At 37.9% G+C, this 25,017-nt stretch overlaps 1 protein-coding gene across 3 annotated transcripts in view; it reads right to left on the reverse strand.

Annotated features, from left to right (window-relative positions):
• The window catches only part of RHOBTB1 (Rho related BTB domain containing 1), a 45,675-nt gene that overhangs the window by 4,482 nt on the left and 16,176 nt on the right, over positions 1 to 25,017 (reverse strand). For all 3 annotated transcript variants that reach the window (XR_011904045.1, XM_072340238.1, XM_072340239.1), the window contains 6 exons: positions 17,739 to 17,940; positions 17,255 to 17,358; positions 6,997 to 7,182; positions 4,377 to 5,344; positions 3,848 to 3,966; positions 1,235 to 1,385 (listed from right to left, as the gene is read on the reverse strand). Coding sequence is in view for 2 of the 3 variants with exons in the window: in XM_072340238.1 (XP_072196339.1) it covers positions 1,235 to 1,385; positions 3,848 to 3,966; positions 4,377 to 5,344; positions 6,997 to 7,182; positions 17,255 to 17,358; positions 17,739 to 17,930 (1,720 nt within the window). In the remaining variant the exon portion in view is untranslated. The remainder of the gene's footprint in view (positions 1 to 1,234; positions 1,386 to 3,847; positions 3,967 to 4,376; positions 5,345 to 6,996; positions 7,183 to 17,254; positions 17,359 to 17,738; positions 17,941 to 25,017) is intronic.

A 25,017-nucleotide genomic window follows, 5' to 3' on the forward strand; every position in this document is an offset into this window, starting at 1 on the left:
CAAACTTCAATATTAATTAGAAAAATACATCAGCTGTCTTTTTTGGGTAGTACAAAAACAATACCCAAGATTTTGATAACAGCATACTGGCACAGATATATTCACATGTCTCCTGACAGCACTAATAAAGAAAAATTGACTTCAGGCCCTCTCAGATTAGTTGTTTCTGTGGATCTAAAGGTGGGCTCACCTTCAAAAGTTACTTCAGGAGATTCTCCTTAACCCTTTCCTAGAAGCATAAATGTTTTAGAGGCCAGAGAGTTTGCTGGCACATGTGCATCAATTTGGCCCTTCTGGGTTAAGCTGCTAGCAAAAGCCTTTGGGCTCAAAATTATTTCAACAAGAATGAAATAGAACAGAATATTCTTAATAGTAAATGTCCGCTTGTGCTTCAACTACTTATAAGAATTATCAGGCAATAAAGACTTGGTCTGTCACGACCAATAAAGACAAGATATGCATTCCTGACGTATAACTGCAGGAGAGTTAGGATTTGGTACGTGGTTAGAATTAGCAATGTTTTTTTTCCCTATTAATACATGTAACCTTTGCTTCAGGTGTGTCTGACAGTTCTGGCCTTGGTCGTGTCTTCATAATAATGTCAAGTTACACACAAATTAAAATAGATCCCAGAGGTCTGGAGTATATGAATGGACTTAATTCTAAAACCAGAATAGTAACCTATTCTGTCATTTTTCTCTAAGTATATGGTACATGAGTTTCTTGATGAAATGAAGGCCGAATACTCATGTATATACCAAAATATCCAACTCCCACCTGGGCAGTGAAAAGACATACAGTATTTCTAAAAAACTCTGGAGTATCTTGATGATTTTTGAATTGGTTCAGTTACCCTCTTTGAACAGAAATGTATAATGGAGCACTTCATTACACAACAAAAAGTTCAGGGTCCATCCTGTATCCAGGTAAATTATTAACTATAGAACGGATAGTATAAACTACAGACATTGCATCAAGGCTGAAGAGAAGGCTTAGTCTTCCCATTTTTAAAGCACAGAATGCTTCAACAAGCTGCTTTTGCACAAAACTAAGAAAGCAAGAGGAAGACAAATACGTTTTCATAAGAGGAAACATGAAGTTGTACAATAATTTTCCTTTCATGGAAAAACAATATTTTCTGCAATGTGAAAAAATGCTGTGCCTTCCAAAATCATTAAGATATACTTAAGCTGTTGCAGAAGACACTGCAATGGACATGGTCACAAGTCCTTACCTGCTAGAGCAACCAGGTGAGGAAGGCAAAACCTGTTTGCCAATGCGATTAACTCAAGTATGTCCAGTTCTTGAGTGGAAGATAATTGCTTGGTGTATAAGTAATCTAAAACAGCTTGCATGGAAGTCTTGTTTATGTTGGGCAGAACTACCTGGAAAAGACATTAAAAAAACAAACAAACTCAAATTCCAATAATTGAGGATTTTTCATATAAGGCTCATATCTCACTTTTGCACTTTGCTGGACTATCCCTTTTTCTCAAATCATCTTAGAAATATAAGGAAAATATTTTTCAAAAATGGAATTTGCCATTAAAGTTCAATAAGCTGCCAATGGGCAAGTTTACCTCTGGAGTAAAAGGTCTGCCTTTTGTCTGTTTAAATACAGACAATTCTGCCAATTTACTGGAATTGGCTCCACATCAAACAGTGAATCTGTGCAACGCTTTCTAGCCTGCAAATGGACAGCTTTGTTAGAAACATAAAATCTACTGAGCGCTTCCCATGCCAAACCTTCCTCAGTAGATTTCTTAAGGAATGCAATCTATCTGCTACTGGCAAAGGATATTCTGGGGAGTCTGAGAATAACAGAAACCAAAGGATAAGAAAACAGCAATCAACCAACCAACAAAAAAAGGCACAAACCCCAAACAAGAGAAAAAACACGAACAAACCACACACACACACACACACACCAGCAACAAAAAAACCTCCAAACCTCCTCAGTTTGCTTCAAAATAATAACGAAGTTATCCAAGTAAATGACAGTTGGGAACAGACTGAGAACTGAAGAAACGAGGCAAAGAAAATGCAACCTTCTTCTGCCACACATGTAAATCAGCATAACTACTGTGCAGTGAAACACCCTAAACTGAGACTAAAGCTATTCAATTTTTCACCAGCACAACCCTAAATCCTTGCCACCATGGGACTGCCTTAAAAGAAGAGGGAGGAGAATTAGGAAATTTCACTGTAATCTATCACTATAGCTTCTCAACCGCAGTTTTCATACATGGTCTTTCTCCTGCAGTAAAACTGATTCTTGAGGGTTGAGGCAGTCAACACCCAAACTAGCTGATCTTTTCAATCAGCAGTTTGTAATTTACATCTGCACAACTCAACAGATGCTGGCACTGAAGAATGCACTGTGGTATTCTGAAAAGCTTTTAGTAAAAAAATAGAATGGCAGAGTGGAATATAATAATAAAAATATGATGAGGAATTAAATGTAACTTAATCTGACTGCTTGAAAGCAGTCAATACAGTCCTGCTTAATCATTCTCACATAGCAAGCGGTTAACTTTGGGGGCTTAGAAATTTTTCAGTCAGCTGGATGGGTGAGATTCATGCTCAGATCTCTTAGAGCTAAAGCATACTCTTATGTATATCAGATGCTCTGGGAAACGTTCAGTTCTCCAAGTAAGAGCTAATTGTAAGACTCATTCATTATTAACACACTTTGTTAATGCAGAGAGCAGTAAATTCAGTGAGTGAATTTATAGCATGTTGTGCCTCAAGTGCAGAAGAAGTAATAAGTAAAAAGTAGGTAATTTTCTTTTTGTAAACCAGTTGGAGAAGAAGATTAAATTCATACTTACATATACTTAAAATCTTCCAAATTCATTACTGAATGCTTTAAGCTACACCAAGTGGAAGCTAAATATTTTAAATTGTAAAGATGAGCTAAGAATTAAGTTTATCATTAAAAATAGGTGATAGAAAATAAATGTGTATTCTTCTTTGCCAAATGTTGCTTCCTACAATCAAACTATGTTGCTTTGTTTTCTTTTTAAATGAAGTACTTGTTTAGCACGCCTCCAGACAAGGAATGGTTTACAGCTCTATTAGAAAAAGCAAGAAAAATCTAAGTAGAACACAACCTTCCAGAATCTAAACTACAAAGTACCTGAACTCTTCATAAGACTTTCATGACAGAATGGACCAAGAAAACTAAAACAAGAACCAACAAAACCCCAAATCAACTTCTAGCTACAGTGAGACACATGGCAAAAAAATGCTACAGAGTGTTTAGAATTCAAAAAACAGACCACAAATACATCTGAAAAGATACAGTTTCTAGTAAAAAAAATCTCAGTTCAAAGCTTTGAGATCTTTTTTACTGTTTTACTCAAGAGAATAAGACAACACGGTAGAGAATCAGACTTTAGCTTTCTTCCAAAGTACTGTGAAGCCAGCTCTCCTTTCTAGTTTAATACTCTGTATTTTGAAATACTTTTTCCTTTAATATCAATGTCTCCTGCCTCAAGAATTCTTTGAAATGTGTCTACTTGAATAAATACATATTCACACATCTTTAACACTTATTTCAAAGAAATTTAATATTCATATTTAATTTTTTCAACGTTAAGTATTTAAAATAGGATTTTAAGTTTTAAGCACATGCTCCAGCATTTCAAGGAAGTCTTGTGCCTTGCAGAAAACATGTCATCCTCCTAGGAATTGTAATGTAATGCCTTAGAAAGAAAAGCATCCCTTATCTTCATGGGAAAAATAAAGAATCATTCCAGAGATTACTGTGACCACTCAAGTAGCTACAGAATGATTCTTCCATTGCCCAATATCCATCAAACACTATTAAAAAGCGGACAAATACCTCACTGTTCAAGCTTTCAATAAACGATCCTCCAAACATTGCAGACATCCATTCACAGCTACAGATCAGCAGTGGCTTGTGGGCATTTATGGTTCCATCATCCAATTTAAATGTCACATCTGCCATAGAGACAAAGAAACAGGAGTGCTGCAAGTCTGTGTTTAAAGTGAAAGAGCCTCAAGAACACACATATCAATTACACATTGTTAACCAAGGACTTCTCTCCCTTCTCCAAGACAACCCAAGGGTTTTACACAGTTAAGTAAAAATAAAACCTGAAAGCCTCTCTTAAAAGGGAGATACCAGGTGTTCAACACTTGGGAAAATTCAGCCACTTATTTAAAAGCTTTTGTATAGATCTCAAGAAGTTAAACTGTAGAATCCCAAGCTGACAAAGCTGGCCATGAGTAACACTAACTTTGTTCTCATCTCTCCTCTAAGAACAATGTAAGCTTTTGAAGTCTGTGAAAAGATGGTAACGTGAGTAAGAGAATTAATACTTTGCCTGTTAAAGTGTGTATTTACTCACCAGAGAACGTCCCCTTGCAAAGGCACTCTTTTATCCGATTAGCTTTTCTGACATGAAATGCTTTAGTAATCTCTTGATTCATGAAGGCTTCTTTATTCATAATATTCTCCACCATCATCCGCAAATCAAATACTTCCAAGACCTCAGCAATCTGTGCCAGTTTTGTGAGATCTTTTTCGTTTTCATCCAGTTGCCCCGTGTATAAAAACTGCAGAACAGTTTTAAAAGGTCCAGCCTGCACAGAGGAATCCATTTTTACCACAGTCACAGGACACATCCTATTTGAGACAGGATTCACTTGCATTTCCTTATGCATGCTTACAAACCCCTTACCCCAGGATGACAGAGATCTTTCTGCAGAAATTGTTTCACCAGGTTCGGGTTTGAGCATGTTCAAAGAATCAGTACTTTCTGGTGCAGAAGTTTTAACATCAGCAGATTTCAAGGATATCTCATCACTGTCGTAATTTGTGTCAAGGTGACTTGTCAGAACATCTTTACTTGTATTTTCTTTATTGCACAGTGTTTCATCCAAGTCTGAACTTTCCTCACATTCCATTAAGAAAAGGTCATAAAACTTTGATGAGGAGGTAGCTAGGTAAATTTTGTGAGCAAAGATGCAGTCCTGCTCCTGGAGAACAAACATCACATCTGCACACAAAGGGCTGTCCAGTAAATAGCCAGCTTCGTTCACGCTCGGTACAGGACATTCAGGAATTTTGATAACTGGAGGGGGGGCTTTTGGAGGTAGGAATGGAGCCTGAAGCAAAGGTTTTTGGACCTTCTTCAAATGAGATTTCCAGAACTGCAGATGTCTTCTGGAGATCAGGGCAGCTCTAATTGCATTGTCGAACACATCTTTAATTCCAAATTGGTCAAATACACTGGTTTCATAATACGGTATCCCAAGCTCCTTGGCAACCTCTCTGCCTTTTTCTGGTGGCAAAATGTCTCCTCTTTTTATCGGCCTAGGGTAAAACAAAAGCAGACCTCCTCACATTATGATCAGTACAAAGTCGCTCCAGAAAGCGCAGATTTGTGCAACATGTCACAACACCAACTGTGAGACAAACATAATTCAAACAAATACACAGCATACAAATAAGTGCACAAAACCCTTTGGAAATTGCAACCACTATACCTGAGAGTTTTAGAATAACACATGTAATTCTGCTCAAGTTTGGTGATGTCTTTACAAGTAACTACACCACTAAAAATATATACAAAATCATTTTCACAAAATGGAGCAAAACCTCTATTAATGAGAAATTTACAGTAGGAAGAGCTGAAAGAATGCTTGAGAACTCTCACTGTTTAAGTAAAAGCCTCCCCAATGGGAAATTCTCAGACAGAGAAAATGAGAGAGAAATGCCTCAAATACAGCTAAATACAAAAAGAGGAATATTTCTTAGGCTTATGCTTTTTTTTATAGAAAATCACAGTGGCCTATGACAAAATTGTAACAGAATAAACACACCAAGAGATAGGCCCTGTTTTGGCTGCAGAAGCATTCTGTAGGATCTCATACATTTCCAGAGCAGCTCTAGTACATGATACAGGTAAGCAAATCAGAAAAAACATCCAGGCTGGGATCCGGTTTCCCAACAAAAAAAAAATCCATAAGATATGACCTCAGTGCTGCATCCCATATTGGACAGACACAACCTGGCACAGATGTAACATGTTCCAGACAACCATTCATTGTTGTTGCCAGCTAATAATCAGTTCAGGTAGCAAAGTCTGTGCTAGACATGCAGAGTCCTAATTCAAACTTCATTAATAATGAAACCATAAAGGAAGATTAGAATAACTTTGAGTTTTGACAAATATCTCCTTTTGAAGAGTCCACAAGAAAACCCAACTCACCCACACAAAAAGGAAATCTTTTTTAAAAAGCAAACCTAAGAAAACCTTATTGCAGGACAAGAATTTGAACATAAGGTGAAGTTGTATAAGAGCCCATGTAATATTACTTCAGCCCTTTTATGGCAACAGGTTACAATAAATGCTTTATTTTCACAGTTAGTATTCATGGATCTGGTATCATTCAAGTTCTTATAAAGTGGGGAAAATAGAAGCAAGATGTGAATGTTGTTGTTTTTCTTTTGAATGTGGGAAAAAACAAAGCTGCTCTAAAGGGAACTCCTAACTCTCACCATCTCCAATTTAATTTGGACCACTCATTTTCTGGCATGATCTAGGATTACATTTAGAAAAAAAAACATTGAAAATTAAAGTGCATTAATAAATCTATCTGCTTAAAACAGTATCTGACAGGAAAGACAAGGTAGGACGTGACACATATTTGGGTGGAGAAAGATATATGAAAACCCCCAGGAATCATTATTATCTACGTTTATAGTAGTGTCCAGGCACTCATGTAAGTTTGGATGTCCATTGAGCAAAAATATTGTTGTAAACATACAATAACTGTGTGTGTTAATGAAGCAATGAGCTGAAACAACAGAATTATGAAGAAGCAAGCACATATATTATAATTTTACAAAAAAAAAAAAGTGGGGGGTGGGGGGAGAGGGGAAGGATGTCATGCTTGTTTTTCTCTTTGGAAGTTAATACATTTGATTTACATTTTGAATTCCTATTCTTGATTAAACATTACCTTGCCAAGGGCCGTCTGGCTCTGTTAACAGCCTCAAGATCTGCATAGCGGAGATCTAGTTGGCAGCCCACCAGAATGACAGGTGTGCGAGGACAGAAGTGCTTGATTTCTTGATACCACATCGTTTTCACATGATTCAGGGAATTAGGATTAGCAATTGAAAAGCACAGAACAACTACATCAGACCTAGAAAGGGAACATGAAGATACCAATTAAAACCCAACAAGCACACTTACCACTGCAACTTCACACCTATTTTCATCACTCCTGCTTGAAGCTATTCCACTCTTTGCTTTGAAAAACACACAGACACCCAATAAGAGAATACATGTTGTTCATGCAAAGGTTTTATAGAAGCTATGGATTTAATCACAAAAGCATGGGAGCACAAAGCCACATACTTAGGAAGCACTGCCCCTCTATGCCGAGAGATGATCTCTGTGTGTATAAACAGAGCACTAAGAAGAGAGGTAGAAATTGCCATTTTCTACATTTATGCTGCAGTTGTCCATAGGCTGTCATTGCTTGCAACTGCTGACTGGATACCTGAATGCAATTCAAAGATCACCGGAGCTTAGGAATTAGAAAGGAGTTACACAGAACTCCAGAAAAGCCACACCAGCAGACAGACCACTTGTGAGCCTGTCACAGAGCAATACCTTTACTGCATTCTTTTAGATAATGAGGCTGTATCCTCTGTAATGCACTTTGTACAGTAGTGCTTCCAACATCTTTAATAAACTATCTGTGATTATGAATTAATTATGACAGGATTTACAGCTATGTTCACTTCTACAATACAAGCAGAAATTAGTAATATAAAAATAAGGGCAATACAGCACAGAACAAGACAGTACCTTAAATCAGTGCAAGCACAAAAATGTTTGAGAGCTTTTACAAGTTTTAAGAAAAGACAAAATACTTTAGTAAGTAAAACCACTTTCTAAAGCACAAATATGAGGATTAAAGTTGGGAGTTCAGCCACCAAACCACTTCCAGACCTAGCACCCTAATGGTGAGAAATGCCTGAGTACTTGTCTCAGAGCATTCCTATCCTGGGGCAATACCTTTATTTATAAACCAGGATGGGATTTATAAAGTAGTTTTCACACTGCTGGGTCTCTCATGAAAGAAAAACAAGAGCAACAAATCTAAAATAAAAAAAGTAATGTTGAATTGAAGCTCTAAGAAAAGACTGAGGGAAAAGGGACATCTGGGGTTGTAGAAGGAACTTATTAATACAGAGCTGACAGCAGAATAACCTCAGTGATAATATGTCTACCTCACTCCTGTTACTCTTTAATTTAGCACAATATGTTGTGTCTGTAGTTAGCATAACATATACAGAAGGAACCATGAATCTTAGCATTTGCCTTCTAAATAATGAAATACCTCTTCAGTACTGCTGCTTTCTACATTACACTGAGGGCACAGACATACCCAGCAGGACTGCTTCTAAAGATAGCTGCAACAATACAGGTACTGCTGCGAGCATAACTTTCATGCAGGAGAAATGCACCAGCTCCAGATTTGTACCTTACATAAACAACACATCTGTCATATTTAGAGACAAGCCTTTTCAAACTGGAATATTATCTGCTAAATAGTGAGAGGTAAGTAGCAAAAGCACGAGTCTTCTATGTAACTGAAGCAAATACCAATCAAATTTAAACTTGCTCTATTCAAGGTCACATAAGACTAAAATCTAGACTCCAGGAGAAATTTGCTTAGATTCTAGGAAGGAGGAATCAGTGTATAGCTACAGTGAAAAATTTGTTAGACATATTCTGATCTGCTCAATTGCTTAATTTAAGACGATCAGAATTGCCAGAGCAAGAAGCAATGGCTGTCAGGCCAGCTCTAACTATAACTGAACAGTCTGTCTTGTGATTTTCAGAAACTGATACCTAAGCCATGTAATTGCAGCCATGAGAACTCAACCCTCCGGACTCTATAAATCACAGGATACACATCTCTGCAAACCAGAAGTAAAGAGAATTCTGCAGGAGCTCCTAGGCAGGAGATGACAACAGCTGCCCCTAGTGCTTAGACTGCCCAGTGCTGTGGGTGGCCACAGAGCTGGGCTCCTGAAACAAGCCAGGGTTGATCTGTTTCCTTGGCCAGGACAGCCCCAGACCACTCAGATCAGACCCAGTGCAGACCTGTGGTTGGGAAAATAATTCTTACTGCAAAACATCCACATCTGGTGCGTGCCCAGCTTGCTCTAAACATAGCTATGGGCAACTTATAGGAGACTTCTGTGGACAAAGAAAGCAGGTCATAATCATTCTGGGAAGCACACATCTACAAATGTAAGTATTACTTCAGTGCATTTAGTGGTACACGTTTGAATGTGAATAAGAAGACAAGACAGTTTTTAATTAGTAGCCTCACGGTTCAGCAGCAGTCAAGCTACAGGTAACTACTGCATCCATCTGAAGTTTCTTAGCAATTGCTACTATCAGAAACCCCCAAGGTGGGGAAGAAAGGGCAGTATACTAGCCATGGAACAAGCCTTTCTGAAAGAGCTGCTAGGAGCAGAAGATAAAGTAATGTTTTCTACATAAGGCTGCTTTCTGTAACACCGTATTCAACTGGTTTAGGACTGCGATTTCTGAAGATTTATCTGCTTGCATGCTATGTATGTTCCTGAGCTGTGTAACGAGGTGCGCTGCAGATACACCTGCACAGTGCACTACAGAGTTTCATCTTAACTGATACTTTTATTTTAGATAAAATTTCAAGGAAACAGCTATATTAAATGGCATCTCATAAATTCTATGAGAAGGGTGCTTAAAAGTTTATCATTTTGTAGACTGAAACTAGAGTCTTATACTAGGGTGATGGCTGCAGATACTCAATGTAGATTTATGGCTCATTAAAGAAACAGGGTGCTGTCTGAAATGTACATGCCACATTACCTATGAAGAAGTTCCCTCTAGTTTGTAATTTACAAGGTCCTGGGAAGAACTGCTGCATACAAGAGCTGCTGGTTACATTTATGGGGTATCATTTATCATACAGTCATGGAATAATACTGTTTGGTTTGGAAAGGGGAAGAAATAAAGCAGAAGAATATAGCATGTGAAGAAGAGATGCAGCTGATCTGGAAATAAATGCAAGGAGTAGGAAAGAAGGCAGGAAAAAGGCTGAACTGTACTGCTATGTTATCTTTTTGTCTTTCTAGAAGACAAGTTAGAAGTACGTTTTATCTTAAAGATCTTAATTGAGACTCAAGAGCCAAATCTGACAGAATCACTTAAAGGATAGACAAATTATATTGTGTTTGACAAGAAGGCTGTTACACCTATTTATTCAAATGAAACTTCAAGAACAGACTAGATTTTTTCCCCTATATCTAGATATCAGCATTCTTTGAGAAGAAACAAGTTCAAAATAAGGGAGTCTATTCTTAGAATTTTAAAGAGAAAGCTATACTTGCAGAGGTTCATTCAAACTGCCTCTTTTGACTTAACAGCTAATCTTTACAGGTTGATTTATCAAGAAAATGTTGTTTTGCTTTTGCTCCTTCTGCCCTCCTTTGTTTTTTTCCCCTACACATCCCATAATTTTCCCCTGGAGTTCCTCAGAGGACTATGCCACAACTAAACATGTCTGATATGAGACAGAATTGGACATTGCATAGACTTTCAGCCACATGAGTGAAAAGATAATAGGACAGTCTGTGTGCACACACCAGCTTCTGCAAACACAATAGATTCAGGCTGTAGAAGACTAAGAACTAAATCCAGAATCTCATTTATGGCAAAATAAAATCCTGCTGTATCTCCATGCCAATCCAGATACACTTTGAAGAGAGAGATTCACTCACTTATACAACATTTTGTCATACATACATCTCAGAGAGCTGCAAATAAATAAATATGCAGACAGCTATAAGCAAAACTGATAATACGTTTTCTGTAGAATTCAGTTTTCAGTAAATCAGTTGCAGCCATCACATGAAATGAGAAGAAATTCATTAAGTGACTCATGAGCATAACAAAATGACCTCCAAAAATGGGACTTATGTGCACATACTCAAACCAGATGAGACAATAGGAAAGCTAAAATGCAGGGGGTGCCTAGCATATGAAGAACTGAAGGTATCCAGGTAAGGCATGGCAAGATCATGCAATGCTCTGGACATGAGCAGGAGAATCAATTAGTTCTATACTTCACCAACAGCAGTGAAGCTTCTTAAGTACTGGTGTAATGTGCAAAGCTGTCAAAATGTCCTGAAATATATTCAGATTGTGTGATGAGTAGCATGCAGATCTATTGCTAAAATTTCTGTAAGATCAGTAAGAAACAAAAGTCATAAGAAGATGATAAAGCTACCCTTAGGAAACCTGTATATTTCAAGGCCGTGGTTCAATAGTGGAAAAATTTCCCACATATTCTTTACAAATAATACACCCTTCTTAACTGTAAGTGTTCCAAAAAAATCTCTATTTCCTTTGAGGTACTCATAGAAAAACAAGAGGCGCATGTGCAATGAATGGCAAAAATTGTTTTGATATCATGAAAAATCAAGATACCTTATCCTCCACAGCAGAAACCTGCAAGCGCTATTCTTAGTGCTCAGATGTCTCAGCAGCAATAGTGCCAAAAAGAATGGTGAAGTTGTTTAGAACAATGTTACGGGGAAAGCAATTTTACTTTTAAGTACTGCTTAGAAAGCCTGGGGATTTGGTTCACTGTACTGTTGGCTAGAAGAAGGAAAATTACCAATAAGTCTGGTTCATCATTTGCATAAGAAAAATAACATCTTAGTGCCAAATAGAAATCTGCAGATGAAACAGGCTGTCTGCAAACTACCTTAGCAGTATTCTGGGCCAAATTTTACCAGTTTCAACTCAGTAAAGTTCTCACTGGAATATGGTATGTTTGTACTTTGTACATCCAAAATATATACTAAGCACATCCACAGGATCGGAGATATTACTTCATTTCTAACAGAGGAATAAAAATTCCGTGATAAATAGAATTATAGAGATAGTTAATTGGAGTCTGAAATTCTTAATTTGCAAAATCGGTGTTTATAAAAGTAAGACACAAAACTTGAACATCAAATCGAGAAGGCTGGGAAAAAAACAAACAAACCAAACAACCAGAAATACCATAAAAAAGGGACTAATGAGGATTTAGCTAATAATTCTTTTGTCAATTGAATGCTGCCTTTGAATGGAAGATTAAATAAGGTAAACTCACAAAAAGAATGAACAAAACAGACACAGATGGAAAGATGAGATTTCCATGCTTATTTTGTTATTTTCTGTTATATTTTCTGTAAGTAGGCAGCTTGTGGATGACAACTACATGCTATTTGTCTATGGAGAACCAACAACTTCCATCCAGGAAACTGCAGCAAAATAAAGGCAAGAACAAATGAACCCCTTCTTTACTCCCACACCATCCTCTTAAAAATACCAGGAACTACTGCTCCGTTAGAAAAAACACCGAGTCTGAAGGAGGCAAGAAGAGATTCTGCCGAAATATTATTTGAATCAATGAAATTTAGAAGAAAACAACAACAACAACAACAACACAAACTAAAGGTAGGGAATGGATGTGGGTATAGGAAGTAAACAGAAAAATGAAGATCCAAAGCTAAACCCTAATATTCATTAAAATGATGATTTTTTTTTTTAAGTGCTAATGAAAGGCAACAATACAAAACCTGAGACAAAGAGAGGCAAAAAGTCTAGAGGAGAGGAGAGAATTACAAGGTCTGGTTTGCATCCAGTACGAGAGTAACTTCTGAAGTCATGGAAGACATGAAAATTGAACATTAACAGAATGGAAGACATGAAGAGTGAACATTAACAGAATAGAAGACAGACCTTTCTTTCTCCAGAGAGAAAAAATACTCTTTGTGGGTTGTTCAGACTACGAGCTTTAGAGTAGAACTCTACCTAGTAGATATTCACAAAGAAATAATTCACAGAGATCCACATTTCTGCAGAGTCAGTTATCAAGTTCAGCACTCCTCAAAGATTTTGCTTTTGCATTGCAGTCCTTAGTATAAAGCCCAAATACCCTTTTCCCATTCCCTCCCCCAGACAGTGATTTATGAGAACAAGATAAAAAAGGAAAGCTATGTAATACAGCAAATAATATTAGATACTTTTTCATTCCAGTGAAGGAGTGACTTGAAAACTTTGAAACATTAGAGATTTTTCTCTACTCTAGAACTGAATGTCAAAGTGAGCCTCATGTCCCACTAAAAGTTCATTAGGTACACATCCTTTTAAGGAAAGAAGGACTCCTAACTGCAGTTCCAAGCTCTTTCTACTCACAGTATGGAGCCATGGTGGCACAGAAGACAAGTAGTAGATTTGCACTGATTGTACTGCTTTAAGTACATAAAGCAAATACTTACAAGTTAATTGAGCGGAAAAGCCTGAAATGCTAGTGTACATAATGAGAAAAAAAATAGTGCATATATACTCCATATCAAAATAAAATCACTTGAGAATGTGATCTATGAAACTACTTATTATAGTGTTTCTTGGGGGTGAAGAAAAAATATTTTGCATCAAGTATCAAAAGTTTTCTTTTCTGTACTTCAGAACTACTTGATAAAGAACCTGAACAGCCCATAAACCACTGTAAAGTACAGGAGAGGATCAAAATGTTGGTAATTGAAGATGATTTGAAGATACAGCACATCATTTTTTGTGGCAGCAAACCACGGAAGTAAGTGGTTAAGGTAAAAAACAAAACTAAACAATGCAAAATATCTGGAAACAATGGATTCTCCTCCAGCTGACCCCTGGTCAGCAGAGCAAAAACTCTTCTAAGTGCTACTGCTGCAAAGATACATCTCCGCGTCCCCTTCCACCCCTTGCCAGTAAAAGACACGTGGAAATAGGATCATTATTCTAATACAAAAACAAAGATGGCAGAATTCCTTGAGAAAAGTGTGGGCTTTTTCAGAGCATTTCTGAAACCTTACTCCTTTGAACAAAGTAGAGGACCTGCTGGCTCATTCCCAACTTTGGTGCAAACAGCAAGTAACAGATGATCTAACTGATCTGACTAAAGGCACAGTTACACACAGTGAAGACACCCACTTCACTCTAATCTTGCCAAATTTCCTGAATGCAAATAACTTTTTACGTCAAAGCTACCTGGGCTTTGTTGTTACTGAAGCGCTATCATCGCTGTTTTTTAAGGAAACCAAAAAGCAGCAGCAACAAAAACCCACAAAACAAAAGAACCCTTAAACAGATGGGCAGAAATCTTCAACTATCGGTGATAAATGCCTTCTCTCAGGGATTCATCTCAGCAGTGATCAAAATGCGTATTTCTATGGATTCAATTATATGGAAGTAACCTGTTAAGGAACCTGCAACCACAGAGCAAAAGCAAATGCATGTGTACTTCTGTGTATATACAATATCCAGAAAGCTTATGAAATCCATTCAGAACAGAGGTAATACTACGAACATATTTTAAGAAGCTCTGTCAGTAGTTTCACAGAAAGGCTCATTCACATTTGTAAGTCACGAGGAAAAAGCCGTTTGCTGCCCAATCTGTATGAACAGATTTTGTTTGGTCTACAGCTCATACTTAAGTTGCAAGTAAATAAATCATCCTGGCTGCATTAGCTGACAAACCACACTCGTAGTGTTGAGAATAAATATTTGATCAAGACTGAATTAACTCTTGATTTCACAAATGAGATTTGTGCTTGTGTTTGCACCTACTGTAGCTGCATGTATCAAAAAACTTTGTAGGTTATTAATCAAACTGTGTTTGAGTATGTTTACATGAGGGGAAGAAAAAGTGCAAGCCAATCTTTTTCCTGTTTTGCTTTTAGAATTAACTTGAACACAGCGACACAGTTGACACGTATTCAAAATGAGATTGGACAGAAGGATAGATAGCAAATCCTGACAAACTGAAAGATGTGTAAATAAAGATGTTTTCTTGTCTTTAAACATGCAGTTTTGTGCCTCCCAGGGCCACTGGTGAATCATAGCAACCTCCCTTTCCCTCCTGTAATCTGCCAGGATCTGTTTCCCAAAGCTCCTGTAGGATTGTGATTACTATACTGAACACCGCACAGTAGAGCACAGACTGATCTCACTCCCCACACTTTAATTTTAAAGGATGACACTATAAATATTTAACCATTCCACCCTTGGTGGTATTGAAATATGTTTATTTCTTCCTCTCTCACACACACAAAAACACTCCTTTCGCCAATCTTCTTTAATGTTTCTATCTGAAAAATGAAGAATTAAGAAGGATTTATCTTTGCCGCAAGTCCTCTTAACCGTTTGCCCTGTCATTTATAGCATATCTATTTATGTAACCTTTTGCAAAACTGTATGGAACCATCTTTTCCAACATGCAGCAAGTGAATTAATGACCTGCTGGTTCTTGTTACACCATGTTTAGAACAATTAGAGGTCTTGGTTGAGTGCTCAGCTGAAATAAACCTTCCCTTGCACAAGGAGCACATGCATAAAATGGTTTTGTAGGGAAATGAGGGAATATCTCATTAAATAACCTCCCAGTCTGACACTGAGTACCTCTGGGTGTACCCTGAGCAGTTTAGCATTAACCGTTCGCTGCAACATTTGACTCAGCTGTGAGTAGACTGTGGCTCAATGTATGTTATTTAAGATGAATTCCTATATACAGGAATATTCATTCTTTTTTTTATCGAAAGGTTAAATGTTTAGAAATGCTAAAATAGCTAAAATGTTAAACAGCTGATTTAAAATAAAACATTGGTATGTATACATATTTTTCAAGTCCTTGATCAGTGTTTACAACTGGGAAACATTAGAACTGAAATTATATTTAGAAGACAGCTTGTTTAGAGTTTCCAGTGATTTACTATATTACGAGACTTGCAGAAGAAAATCCACTAATGGCACAGTAAGTTTTCAGAACAGCCTTTTGAAGTTGACCAAGTATAACAAACCTGATCCTACGTACACTCAGTTCTGCTACCATCACAAACGAATCCCTGTGTTCTTATGATAAATCCCACAAGATCTCCAGTTATTCATATCTTCCTTGGTGTTTGCAGGATTAGACACTAAGTATGCTGTTTTTCCCCTCTCCCATCCTGTCAGCAAACAGTGGATCAGAGTTCAGAACATGCCTGATTTTGTTCTCTTAATCTCTGGTAATCTTCTCAGTGGCACAGTATCTGTTTCAGAATATCAGGGGGCCACACCAAAGAGGAACAGTCAGAGGAATCATTAAGTTACACCCATATTTATCAAAGTAGGCTCCATATGCTGCCTATGGAATGTTAGAACAGTATCTACTCACATACTGGAGCAGCACCAAGTATAAAATCAGTGCTAACCTTAAAGTCACACACAGATGTTCCTGACAAATGGTACAAGTTCTATACCCACGTCTTGCTATGAAAATTTAAGCACTGAATTCAACTACAGAACCCTTCTGCAGTGATTCTGAGGGATGAAGATAAGACCGTCATCTCCCAGAGGTGCTCACTTCATCATGTAGTGAAGGAAAAGTGAGAATGTTTTGGCAAAATGTAATCCAGAGGTAGGACAGGCACTATGCAGTGGGCATCCCCAGTCATTCAAAAAAAAAAAAGAAAGAAAAAAAGATAGAGAAGGAAAAAAAAAAACACATGAGGATTTAGACCTTGTTTGAATGTTAGTCATGGAAAAAAACAACCATTCAGGCCCCATCTTCCTCAGCTAAATATTTGCCACATTGGGGGTAGTTTGCTGTAATTGTATCTGTCTGCATACAGAAGTACCTCACCTTTCATGGAATGGGCTCTGCTCATTCGGTGTGAGCTGTTCATTTCATGTGAGCCGTCCAATCAATATGGCAGGTTTGATTACAAGAAATATTCCAATGAATGCTAATAATGCTTCCCAATATCTCTGCTTGTTCTTTCAGTAGTAAGTAGGCAATGACATTGTATGCTGTTTAACCATGCAGGGAATGCTGATGTTCAATTCCGTAAAACTACGATCTTATTTTTGGGAATGTTCTTTAAAAATTGAAATGGGACATTTGTTGACAGAGCTTAGTAAGCACTTCAAGGAAATGTTGTGTAGTAAAACTACGCTGCTTTTAAAATATTTCTCTTTTTAATCCTAGTGGTATATAATCCTCTTTGCAGTAGGCAGGAATAGGAATAGCCTTGATTGTTTTTAAGTCCCTTTTCTAAAATCAAGATTTGCAAATTTTTATGCTCTAAATTTTACTACGAGTACTATTTAAAGTTTAGCTTGGGTCAACTTACCTTCCATAAGCAAAGCGCCTGTCTTTGTGATGGTCCCCAAACGTATCCCACAGCCTGAGAGAAACACTCACTTCATCCACAACATCTCGTGAGCGTTCAAGGACCTACAACAGAACACATCTTATGTTCTTTTCCTCCATCAAACAAGTACATTTCTAATTTGCCTTGTAAGGAAATTCAAAACTTACTACATCAAGAGTCTGTCGTGTGGTTTTCAGTGAATGCTATATTCCATAAAACACAAGCAATATATATGTCTTCTAAAAATGGTCTTCATTAAAAAACAAACAAACCAACACACTTTGGAACAACACACTCAGGGAAATGGCAGCCCTCCTTGCCTTCCAGACCATGGCTGCAGCAGAGACCACACATGCAATATTTCTGAGTTCACTGTTACCTTTTGACAGGGAAAGACTAACCAGTAAATATTAGCACAACCTCAAAGCACGCACTCCCTGTTCTGTAAACCTACATGCCTTACCTCTTGGCAGACACGGTACTGATCAATGGCCCAGACCGTTGGTACATGAGTTGCCAGCAGCTGATACTGAGTCAAGGTTGTATTGCACGCTCTTGCACAAATTAGACGAGTCTTCCCCACTGCATTATCTCCAACCACCACACACTTGATAGTTTCAACGTTGGGTCTTTCGTAGTCCATGTCAATGTCCATTTACCAAAAACTGTAACAAGACAGTTAAAATTGTTTTCTACCACTGTACAAATAATGTTATTTAGAAGCAGACCCTTCTACTTCTTCAGAGATGTCTGAGGAAGACTTAAGTCTCAAGGAAGTCTGTAGCAAGCTGTACCAAAGCAAGCTAGCCGACCCTTTAAATACTGCACAGTTATGCAAATACAGGACTATTTTGACCGCAGTCAGTTTATGCTGTTCACATGCTATTTTCACTTCAGTTTCTGTAAACAAAGCCTGTTTGCAGAAGCCAGATCTTGGTGAAACAAGGACAGCTAGCACAAACTTACCTCTTGCTAATACTTTTTATGCTAAGAAGGAGAAAGGACTGGACATCAGTGGGTTCAACCTGAAAGATTCTAGTATAAACCTGCCTTCTGTAATCTTGCCCATTTGAGATTTGATTTAGGGCCCTCTAAACAATATTGCTAAGACCAAGTTACACAGATGGTTTTAGTTTTATGCACACAATAAAACAGACTTTGTAAGATTGCTCCAGATACTCTGTTCTCTACAAAGCACAACTCCTATTAATTCCTGCACGTATTACATACTCTTAATTTTCCAAGGAAGTTTGTGAAGATCAGGGAGTTTAACGAAACCAAACAGTCCTGCAGAAACTTGCAAATGTTCTCACATATGCCAGTAAACTTCTTTACATGGTGCTGGAAAGTAAAGAGAATGAGATTTTTGAAGACACAATCCTGACTCTGAAAGGTATTGCTGAAGATATTTACTTACACATTCTTTGGCAATTTATTGATTAAACACCTGGGCATGAATGTAAGGTGGAACACAAGGATATTTGAAAGACTAAAATTAACTTTGCCTGTTTTCTACAGACGTCTGTCATTTTCTAATAAAGGGATGCAGGATCATAGTTTCTCATTTTCCAGTGTCTAATCGTGTCTCTTCAACAACCTGGTCTCTGCTGGGGAAAGTAGTCAAGGAGCAGGAGAAGAGAAAGTACAAGGCACAAACATGTTCAGAAAGACCTGCCTAACAGCTATTTCAGCAATGAAACATACAGCAGTGTAACTGACAAAACACAGACTGCCATCTGGAGTGATGATGTCTTTTTTTTATCCTGAGAAGAAAAAGTACAACAGATAAATTACTGTGTGTCTTTGTTTCAACAGCTTTTTTATACTTGTATCTCATTTGCTCCTAAATACAGAACATACTTTAACTGTTAGGATACTAAAAAGATGAGATACGAGCTGTTTTGGTGGTCATTTTTCATTGTCTCAGCGGCACTATGTTCTGATTTAAGACAAATCATAGTTAGTAATTAGGAATCAAATGCTAATTTTATATGTATTCATTCATTACTTTAACTGAAGTAAACAGACAAACAAAAGTCAGCATTAGGAGCAAAACTTATCCAAAGATTTTAAATTTTCAGCATGGACTACAAAAGAAACCATATAGTGGCCATGACACAGTTATTTCAATCTGTGTTTATGTGGCTGCGAGGAATTAGACATTGCACTGACAGCTGTATGAGAGTGAGTTATGCCACTGCTGTGTCACTCCAATATGTTTTCACAGACACTGAATGTGTCAGGAAAAGCCATAGCATTGACCAGCACATAAGAATGCATTTTAGAGAGTTCTACACTAGTCTGCAACACAGGCCCAGAACCTCTAGAGCAGATCACGTGGTTTCAAGCATACATGTGCTGTATTTACTTCATGTAAAACTTAATGGCCTTGTGACAGTATGCTATGCTGGCACAGAAGTTTTAGCTGATAAGAAAGGAAAGCTATTAAGATACCACCTTTATCCCTTCAGTTGAGTTGTGACCTGTGCCCTGAAAGGTGAAGGAGCCATGGGCTAAAGGACTACAGAGACTTTCCAATTACTTTTGCCATCCAACCACAGCTGCTCGCTGCATGCAGGCTCTCACTGCGGCTGCTGCCTGGGATGGATCATGGGCTTTGTTAGATCACAATGAACTCAAGTATTAGAAAGCCAGAATGAGAGATAATTCCTTTTCCCTTCCACCTGCCCCTTCCAAGCATACAGCTATGACAAACAAAAAATCACAAACAATGTGGTGTTTCTCACATTACAGAAAATGATATTATTTGTACACTGCTGCCTGAAAGCCAGGGCCCTGAACGAGTAGCAAAAAAAAAAACCAACAACCCAAGAGATTTCAATATGCAATCTAAAATAGCTTCATTTCATGTCTGAGAATAGAGAATAACCCCCAACATATTATGTGGTATTAAATTGCTTCATATTTTATTCATGCATGGGCTAGACATCACAGATGGAATGTGTTTACAAGGCTGGAAAACAAAATGAAGGCACACAGCTAGCCAGCGTGTCTGGTTGGTTTTAAACTACCAAGCAGAGTAATGCCCAAACTATTTTCCCTCAAACCCAAAATTCCATTAAAGTGCTGTTATTCCAATGAGCTTTTTATAAGAATCTGATTTTCACATTTTTTCAGGAATTCTGAAACTGTAATTCTGCAAAACAATACTTATTTCGTGCCCAACTGTAGTGTAAAGTACAGAGTTGGGAAAGCAAGTTTAAAATAGGAACATCTTAATAAAGATAACAAGAGAAATCAATGCGCTTATATGAGAAAAGAAACACACAAAAATGAAATTTAAAAATGAGTGTATGTTTTTTTGTTATTATTATTATTTCTGATATACTTATTCAATAAAAGCTATCCTAGAACTCAGACACAGCGTGCCTGAATGCCCTGTTGTAGATCAATGGCAGCCTAATGAAGATATTTTTAGCATGACTCAATAATGCACAGGACAGCGATTAAAATAAACTGGGAATAAAAACAATACTAAAGCTTTGAGGCTCTGCTAAGAAAAGCTCTTAAAACCACTCCAGTGGATACGGAGTATCTCTATACTGAAAATGCAGATGCTTTAATATTGTTCAGTAGTTCTCAAAAGGAGAATAGAAAACAGAAAAACAGGACAGAAGTCCTGAAGAAGGTAACAGAAATAAACCTGGCCAGACATTTAGAAACCTCAGACAGAAACTGACAGTAACAGTGTAAACAATTTCCAAAATGTGTGAATTAAATGCTTGTAAATATGGCCAGAATCTTTTGGGGTGCAGGACTGGTCATAGACAGGTTTATGTACAAGACCTTAAAGATACAGCCACAGTCAGTTTGATTCATTGTGTTTTTAAGATATCCTCTAGGTTAGGCTTATGTTAAACCTATTATATAACCATCCTGATTAAAAATGCTGAACATGTATTTGCAAAACTTAGAAATAAATAAATCTAAAGTGAGCTCTGAAAGGCTGGTAACATCTGAGAAAACCAACTGGGGCTAATACAAAACTGGTTAGGCAAGAGCAATCCAGCTTACATGCAGCTTAAGAAAAAACAGCATAACATTCTAGGACCAATGAAACACTAGTCAAAACCGACCTACAACCTGCAATTGTTCAGTTTACCAACAAAAGAAAACAGGATAAAGTAAGAGGAAAGTTACTGGAAGTGTGACCGACCTCAGAGAGGGCAAAAAAGACACAGAAAAACTGAAAGATCAGCAAATGAGGAGCACTGAGAAACCTACAAAGGGAACCATCAGATGAAATACAGGTGTTCCAACATGGAAAGCAGTGAAAGATTTCACTCTTTAATCTAGTTCTAAAGAAAGATGAGGAGTGGAAATGAAAAAGGATACCCACAAGAAAAACACAGGTTCACTAAAACCTCTCAGGATGTTTCTGTTTTTACATTGTCACCTGTAATTATTTGCGTATCATGAGAGACAAGGCAGCCAAAAATCAGCTGATGTGAGCAGACTCGGGATGTGAGACAAAGCCATTTAATTAGTTAACTCCATAAGCAGGAAAGAACTATTCTAAATAAAGCTGATTTATTTCACAAGAAGTGTAAAGTTACTGTGCTGAACTGTGTATTGCGGACTGTTACAGACACTGATTGCTTCCCCTGTTGCTTCACTCACATTGATGATGAGTGTTTCCTTTACTTTGTTTAATTTTTCTCACCGTTGAGCCAGTTGTTTTTATCACTAAACAGCAGTTGTGGTTATTATGGCAATCAGGTCCTTCTGGCTAGTTTGCCTCAGTAAAGAAATACCGTTTTCTAGGGAGATTTTCCAAAAGATCTGTAGGTGGAGCCTATCAGTTGATCTTACTGGGACACAACAGACACACATCACCTCCTCTCTCTGTCTCTCTCTCTCTCTCTAAGCATGAATTTAAAGTATATTTATGTACAAAATATAACCAGGCCTTAACTGTGAACCGGTCTTGATTTACAAATATAGTTCAATATATTTAATACTGTGTTTACATTTTTCTCTGCTGGAAAGAAAGTGGATGAGAATTCAAATCCAATAGCAAGGTTCCTGTGTTCCCTACCATCCCTATAAAATCCTATGCGGGATCAGGGAATGTGGATCTCACTACCTAGGCAGCTAAGTGCCCACTTTGAAATATCTAGATGTTTTACATCATCACTTAATTCATACAAAACATAGACAAGATTGGAAGGACAGCAGCTGATTGTCAGCTGTTTTCAGCAAAACATCACAGATAAATCACCAAAAGTATCCACAGTAATTGGTGATTATAGAGTGACTCTGCAGATGTTTACTTCTTAGCTCAGTGCTTAAGCACGTTCAATAAGTCTGAGACAGCATCTGAAAACAAGCAAGCATGTTACTTAGCTCTCACTTTAAGAGCAAACCCTTAAGCTGAAGGCTCAGAGTGACAGCATGTCAGGACCTTGAGTACTCAGTAAAGCTTTTAAGTTATTCCATGGGGAAAATAAAAATCAGTAATTCCAACCTGGCTCAAGTTAACTACTCAAACGTGCAAAGCAGAAAGGCCTTTACACAAACAGGCGGCCAGTCAAAGCTACATCAGCACAATTACTACAGGAATCTAATGGGAAGAGACACTGAGATTCACACCACATAATGCAGATAGCTTGAGTGGGAATTATTTGAAAAACCCAGGCCAGCAGAAAGATGGTAAATCCATTAATATTTATTCCTGAAAAATACACTTAGCTGAAAACATTTCCATATTCCAGCCCAGTCTAAAGGCAGATTTTTGATCTTATTCCTGAAGTGACTCCCTCAGAGAGCCATTACATAATAACATTACAAAAAGAGCATCAAAAAATTCACAAGAGTAAGCAATGATCTTACTTCCATCCTCAAGTTATAAAGTTACTGCCTGCAACCATCAAAGCTGAGGAAGAGGAGAAACAAAAAGGCAAATTCTCCAGGCAGCACAGTCACTACCTTACAGAACCTCAAGCCACCAGCAAGCCAGCGAGGACCAAAGAGTGCCTGAGCCTGAACGGGCAAGTGGAATGTTTGTTCTCAGTATACAACCTGCCATGTGTTGTTACAGAATTCAAATGGATTAACGCACCTATGTCAGGAGAAAAGTCAGGGATAATTACTGTTCATTTCTGCAAGGGCATATTATTCACTAACAGCACTGATTTGGGGAAAGAGTAGCAGGAAAAAAAGGATAGTTTGTGTTTTGGTTCAATTTACTAATGAGATTAGAGTCTCGTCAAGTATATTAGTAAAATAAATCACAACATAGCACAAAGTACAAGATACTCTATGCCAGCTATAGAAGGTTATCACAAAACATCTTTAACAAGATATAGATATTAGGACTATTACTAAATTACAGGTGGACCAAAGGAGCAACTGCTAAACCAAACACAAGAAAACCCTGCACCGCTTCAGCATCAGAGAAGCAAATGGTGACAAAGGGTAACAAGATTCCAGGTGAGATCAGATAATTAGGTCACCAGGGGACATAATTCTCATCCAGGATGATGAGGCATTGCCCCGTTCCATTATTTGAAGTTCTGTCAACTTACCCTGAACGCGCACTAAAAAAAGACTGAAAAAGAACAAACTGATGTTGGAGTAAGAAATTCAGGGCCGAATGCAGATTAGGGCCCTTTATCAAATCCAACCTACTTTTGTGATAACACAACACCTTTAAATCACTACCTTGGATAACCTAAAAACATTGATATTCTTGAGACCCCCAAAATGTGCAGTTCACAAAGGACCTGTCTTTCTGTTATACTCACATTTAGAGACAATATGGAACTAAATGCAAAGCTCAGCATCAGACCTGAACTATGTCAGTCTTCAAACAGGTTCTGGAAGACCTGAAGTGCAAAGTCAACAAGCTGATTACTCTGAGCAGATTACGTATTACTTTGACCTGTTACATACATTGCAGTATCCTCTGTGAAGAGATCATCTCTCTAGAAATTAATCCATACAGCAGGTGAAGGACGTTTAGCCATTTCAGAAGGCAGATATCTGGGATGAAACTGTGCTGTGGATGAACATGCAATACTGCTACCTCTCCTTTCACCAGTTCTTCCCAGTCTACCTCAACAGGCCATGACACAGAACAGTGCCTTACTGTTCCTTTTTTACCATGCAGAGACGTGAGGAAGGGTGATTATTGATTTATGGCTCTCATACAGTTTTGCAAATGCGTTCTGTCAGGATTCAGGATATACCTGGCTCCAACTGTCTGCTCTTTTTCCTTACCAGAGATTACAGCAGCAGATATAGGGGACTAGGCAGTGTGCAACTGCAAGCAGTGCTGTGCATCCTGCGTAATATGGTATATCAACACAAACTGAAGTCAGATGATGATGTAATTAAAAGTGTATGAGAACTGAATAACTTAAGAGCTGGTAATACCCATCTGGGCAGGGTGGTAATCACCACCAAAAAGCTGCTGCCCCATAGAGTAGCCACATGTAAAATATTGCTGTGCACTAAATCCCAACACTGTTCTTCCTTGTGCAGCAAAAGATTTTGTTTCAGTAGCAGATTAAGGGTGCAACTCCACCAGCACTTTAGTTCAGACAAGAAAACATATTTGAAGCAAATATCCCCGGCATTGTCACTTACTGTGCCTTGGTTCACATCAGGACCAGCCACAGAGTGCACAAACTGAATTCATTTCAGATTAAACTGAAGTGGAAGGTATGTTACCCACCACCAATCAGTAAGTGTTCAGTTCCCACCAGATGAAAGGCAAT

This window comes from Excalfactoria chinensis, chromosome 6 (assembly GCF_039878825.1).
Source record: "Excalfactoria chinensis isolate bCotChi1 chromosome 6, bCotChi1.hap2, whole genome shotgun sequence".
Lineage (NCBI taxonomy): Eukaryota > Metazoa > Chordata > Aves > Galliformes > Phasianidae > Excalfactoria > Excalfactoria chinensis.